The 6171-nt window shown below is 31.2% G+C and overlaps 1 protein-coding gene across 1 annotated transcript; it reads right to left on the bottom strand.

The window, feature by feature from the left end:
* Window positions 1–250: 250 nt before the first annotated feature.
* On the bottom strand, window positions 251–6171 carry LOC128556215 (trophoblast glycoprotein-like). The gene has a single exon (XM_053540502.1). It carries the CDS (start codon window positions 6036–6038, stop codon window positions 4965–4967), a length of 1074 nt encoding a protein of 357 aa, XP_053396477.1. The 5' UTR covers window positions 6039–6171; the 3' UTR covers window positions 251–4964.

Below are 6171 nucleotides of genomic sequence, written 5' to 3'. Positions count from 1 at the left end.
GAAGCTGTTTCAATCCATTACCATTGGCGGCTATTGAGATACCAGACAACCTAACTACTGTGTCAGTCCCACAGTAGTTCTACAGATTGACGATCTTCTTTTCACAAAAGATCAATTTTTGTATGTAATGAATTATATCTTTGTTTATATCTTACACTCGGGGGTTGCTATCCTTTATAACTTGTGAATATTTGAATATTTTTACATTGTGAAAGATGTATGTATAAGTAAATAAGTAAGTAAGTAATCATTGACAAGTAAATATTTTATTTAAATGTGTTATACAATATACAGTTAAGCCAAGTGTTTCCAACATCATTCTAAGAAAAACCGGCCTCCATGGGCCTATAAATCACTTTCAGACAATATATGTATTATTTCAAACTCGATAAATTTCTTAAAGATACTATATACATATTTTCAAACACTAAAGGCATCAATAACGAATTAAAAGATAATATTTATAGACCATGCTAAATGATTTGGTCAATCTCCACCGATAAGCCCATGCGATACACCCCCATCCCCGACACAGAAAACAGCTGTATTATATGACAAAAAATAGACGTTGTTATTAAAGTTAGTAAGAATGTTATAGGTTTAGATAATAATTTATTGGTACATAATATGTAAGTGTTAATAGCGTACTTACAAATGACACACTAGTATTACATATTACTATTTTTTACCAGAATTTGCCTTAATCTGATGTAAGATGCACAATGGGGTAGGGGTTGGCAATTTCAAATATCTACTTAAGTAGAAGAAGTTTGGTTCTGATATTTTCTCTGACTGATATATAATAATAATAAGCTACAATTTTCAATATAGTACGTTTCATTAAAACGAAAGAAACTAAAAATATCAAAATTCACTAGTTTGTACCGTTTCTTTTCGAAATCTACTTCTTAGATGCACGGGGACTCTAACTCTTTTCTTTCCATTTTGAAGCATATTTGTATGTCAATAAAACAGCGACATACTTTTAAAACCTTAATAACAGAGTACATTCTTATTGTACAAAAAGTGGTTATACATCCTTAAATTGTAGGGTATATATACCCAAATGAATGGTAATGATATGCTTGGAATGCATGAACATACATATAATTAAAATGAATATCAAACTATTTACAAATAAAGACACATTATATAATTGAGATTCAGAATACACAATAAAATGTCATTTAATCAGATGAAATGTGTACGAATTTTCAATCCATTCCTATTAGTGAGTAATGAGATACCCGCACATGTATAAAAATAAAAGTAGGGATATGAAACCTGTACTTTGCATATCAGATCATCACAGTGAACAGAGTGTGAAGTCGGAACCCATTCCCGGTATAGTGTACAGAGATACCAGCTTACAGACAAAAACCAAACACTGCTAAGTCGAAAAGGGGGTATAATTTTGTAAAAAGGTAAAGTAGAGTTATGGAACATGTGCTCTGCAAGCCAGTTAATCACAGTAAATAAGTGTGTCAAGTTCCAATCAATTTCCACAATTAGTTACTGAGATACCAGCTTATATACGAAAACTTAACCATATCGGGAACCCGACTCCGACGAATGTGAAACTGCATTAGCTACCACCCCATCCCCGCCACAGAAAATACTGCTGTATTATATGACAAAAAATAGACATTGTTATTAATGCTAGTAAGAATGTTATAGATTTAGATTACAACTTATTGGTGCATGATATGCAAGTAGTTGATAACGTACTTATAAATGACACACATGTATTACATATTACTATTTTTGTCCGGATTTTGCTTTAATCTGACGTAAGATGCACAATGGGGGAGGGGTCGCTAATTTCAAAAGTCTACTTAAGTAGAACAAGTTTGGTTCTGATATTTTTCGTACTGATATATAATAAACTACAATTGAAAAAGTTTTCAATATAGTATTTATTACAAAGGAAGTATCATTAAAACAAAAGGAATTAAGAATAACGAAATTCGCCAGTTTTTACAGATTTTTTTTCAAAATATTCTTCTTAGATACACCCTGAGTTTCTGTCTGTCCACTCTGAAGCATATTTGTGTGTTATTAAAGCAGCGAAATATTTTAAATATCTTAACAACAGATTGTTTTTGTATATTTAAATACATTTTCCATTGGAAAATGTGGGTAGGATAATTATGTAACAGTTATTAAGTAAGAATGAAAGTGATTTGTTGTACTTATATTTATATAATACTGATATCACCATGTATTCATAGTAATCTGTAAAACCTGAAATCCCTATTACATTAAACAGGATATCATATGTTTTATAAAGTGACCCAAGTTTTTTTAAAATTTTACTTAATTTCAGAAATGCTTAAACTTTGGGTAAAATGCCCTATAAAAACGTACCTGTTTATATTTGTTAGAAACAAATGTTCTTCAAGCTCACAGAAAAGAAAAAAAATATTATTGTACAAAAAATAGTGATCATACATCCTTAATATGTAGATTATATAAACCCAAATGAATGGTAATCATATACTTGGAATGCATGAACACACATATTATATAATTAAAATGAATATCAAACTATTTACAAATAAAAACACATTATATAATTGAGATTCAGAATACACAAAAAATGTCATTTAAGGTATCCGGTGCACAAAAAGTAAGTTCTATGTAACCGTGCTATTAAGATATATCAAATATTGATGCCTGGTAAGCTCATATAATTTTGGTATTATTTGAAAGTTTATATATCTACTGAAAAAGAAAATATAAATTACATAAATGTAAGATTTATCATTTTGCAGTTAAAAACAACTGTAGTGATTCGTGCATATCATTATGGTAATTTTATTTACTTATTCTTGTTCAGCAAACACAACTCTTTCAAATGATACAAAAACAACAACAACAACAACAAAAAGCAACAAACATAGGGTCACCAGGTATCGAAATGTTATCTATTTGTTGATCGGATACCTTAAAACAAGTAAGATCTGCATATCTAATAAGTCGACTGTGCAAAATGTTCCAACAGACTTAATATATAACTCATAAATACAACCTAAGACGATGAGGGCCTATTTTCAAAATATGAATTTCAAAAAAGGAAGTTTTTTTTAAGAGACACAAACCACTAGTAAACAAACGAACATTAGATCATCATTATCTATCATCACTGAGGTATCATTTTACATATAAATATCATTGTTCTTGTTTTTCTCAATACGCATTGTTATTCAAGTGTTTTTCTTACCTTTGCATTTGGTATGAAAGTCAAAAATGTAAAACTGTTTAATACTTTTGGTTTATAATGTTACATAGATTGGCATCAGTCGTAAGAGTTTTTCAAAACAAATATCTTTACTACAAAATCCTATGATATCTACTATAAAATAGCACTTTCTTGAAAAATTTACAATATCTCTTATCTCTGAACTCTACTGAGATGAGCCTAGGGAGAAAATGGCTTTCTTAGAAAATATCAATGTCTGTATGAAGAAAGAAATTAAGATTATTACAGACTATTTGATCTAAACAGACTTTGTAAGTCTAAATGTTACAGAATCTAACATGAGTTGCATGGTATGTGTATTTTAACTATAAAGTATAGACTGAACTAGCCTGGGAAGCCGTTGATAATACTCGTGCTTTACCAGAAGATCTATGCATTTAAGACCCCACTTAATTTGCGCTAATTAGTGTTAATTGGCATTCATCTAGTGTCTGATATCAACTTGTCAATTTGCAGGTAGAAAAAAAATTAGACATTGTCAAACTAGATTCCCAGGCTAATACTGATCACGCATAGGTTAATTATTTTCACACAAATAATGCAGGTATATAACAACACTCGGAATATAAGTAAATGGGTTGGGGTGATCTAGTAGATATATTTCCTTTTTTTCAAGAAAACATTATTTTTATATTTTATTTTTCATATTTTATATTACCATTTGATATAATGATTAATACAGCGTAACCTCTTTTTACAATACCTTCCAAAATCATGAGCAGATATTTTGGTTGCAACTTGACCAGAAAATGGCCTCTAAATCCAGCAACCTGTGCATATCAAACATTTTCAGTCGTTGTTTTGAGAAAGAATAAACCTTTTGTTTTATCTAATAAATATAATGTTTTTGTTCAATTCCATTAAAATCAACAACCAAAATAGTTTATCAATGTAACTGAAAGCTTTGAACTATCTATATCTAATTATGAGTCACAGCAAATCCCTGCACAGAGGCCTATCTTTGGTGTGACCGGAAGTGCTTTCCACTTTTTCATTAAAGTTTTACTCTCTGAGTACAACCAGAAAAGCAATCAAAATTTACGGATAATGTAACTGAGAGTTTGAGACAAGCCTTGGGTAAAATTTTATTTTGTAAATCATACCTTACAGGCCCGTAATATTCATAATGTACATATATACCGAATTGCTCAGAAGAAGAAGTAAATACTTTTTACAATGGTCACCTTGTTCGGTTATATATATTTTGTCTTTTATTTCATGTAAGTCGACTGTCCATATTCTATGTTGTAGAAAATATCAAACTTCTTTATCAACCATATTTTCTCTAAACTTTTTGTTGTGTGTCTTAACTTATACTTAACTTGGTACTCCGAGAATCGATAAATAGTTAACATTTTTTTTAAGCATTTCAGCTTTTTTTTGTCATTTTGAATGTTCTACTTTCGCTTTCATTTTGATATGTAATATACATAGTAAGTAACACTTTCAAATTCCAGAATACCTGGAGAATTATGTTAGACACACATACAATAACGATTAAGTAATGACCAAGTACTTATTATATTATAAGAAAAAGAAATTGATATTATTTACAAAACGGAACGTGGGCAGTCGAAGTACCCGTGATACAGTACTAACTGTTTTTTTTTTAAAGAAAGCAATCTGCCTTGAAAGTTCCTTCTACTTGTGGCCCTTTATGTTGTGGTGTAAAATTAACGCGTGCGGACGTCTCAAAGGTTATTTACAAGAACCTTAATCCAATTACCGATAATATTATTCCAGTACTTGCTTTAACAGCGGTGTTTGAAGGCGATCCGAGCACTTCACATTTCAGGTCTGACAGGGAAAGGCTCAATATAGGTGTATTCCTGTACGAAGAATGATAACCACTGGCACATTTAAGGTCCTTTTTATTTAGAACTGGGACTTTGGTAGAGTTCAACCACTTCCAAGTTTTTATAAGTCCACAGTCACAACTGAATGGATTGTTGTCCAGTTTAACATCTTCCAAGGTATGTAAGTTTTCGAGTTTGTCCATAAATTTTTGTGTCAACATTGTCATTCGGTTATATGAAACATCTAGCGTCTCCAATTTTTCCAAACAGTTTGTTTTGTTTGGTAAAGAGGGGTCCTCTAAATTGTTGTGAGAAAGATCTAATGTTTTCAACGATGTCAGCGGACAGAAAAAGTTTGCAGGCGAGAGTGAAAATGAAAAAAGTTCATTGTAACCCAGTTTCAGTGTTTCAAGAGAAGTCATGTCTGTTTCGTTGAAAACGCTTGCCAGTTTGGTTGTGTCCCAGATCTCTTTGAACGTGTTGGTTAAGTCCAAATGCTTCAGACTTGAGATTGACGTGAAGTACCCTGTTTTACTTGGGCCCCTATAAATTTCCCATGTGTTGTTACTTAGAATAAGAGTCTCTAAGTTGGGGACACAATGAAAACTCTTTCCGTGTATTTCCATAATGTTGTTATTTGATAAATCCACTGTCTTTAACATACGTAACAAAAGGGATGTAGCGCGTCTACAGGTTCCAAACGTGTTTTGTGGTAATTCCTTTAAATTGCAACCAGTTATCGTTATATTTATTACGTCATCCTTGATATAGTGAAGAAGTTTTGTTATATCTCCATTTAACTTCACTTCATTGTGACACGTGACGTATGTATCCGTACAAATACAATTTTCAAAATGACCCTTACAATAATCTTTCATCTTAGTATTAACTATATCATTGCTTTCTGATACAGAAATACTTATCTTGCTTTCTGACACATAAATGCCTATCACACACAAAAAGTAAAGTTTGATAAGCATTTTGCAGTCTACACACCAAAATTTATTATAGAATCCAGAGTAATGTTGCACCTGTGTAGTAAACGCTATTTACTTTTCTAGTCTCTCCGCGCATTTTATGTTGAACCTTAATGGTATGTGAATTCACCGTTTA

The sequence above is a fragment of the Mercenaria mercenaria genome, chromosome 4 (genome assembly GCF_021730395.1).
Source record: "Mercenaria mercenaria strain notata chromosome 4, MADL_Memer_1, whole genome shotgun sequence".
Taxonomy (NCBI): Eukaryota; Metazoa; Mollusca; class Bivalvia; order Venerida; family Veneridae; genus Mercenaria; species Mercenaria mercenaria.
The sequence above is the reverse complement of the archived record's forward strand: the minus strand, read 5'-3'. Positions and strand labels throughout refer to the sequence as shown.

Coding starts and splice junctions, on each gene's coding strand:
- LOC128556215 (XM_053540502.1), bottom strand. CDS start 6,038: ATGCTTATCAAACTTTACTTTTTGTGTGTGATAGGCATTTATGTGTCA.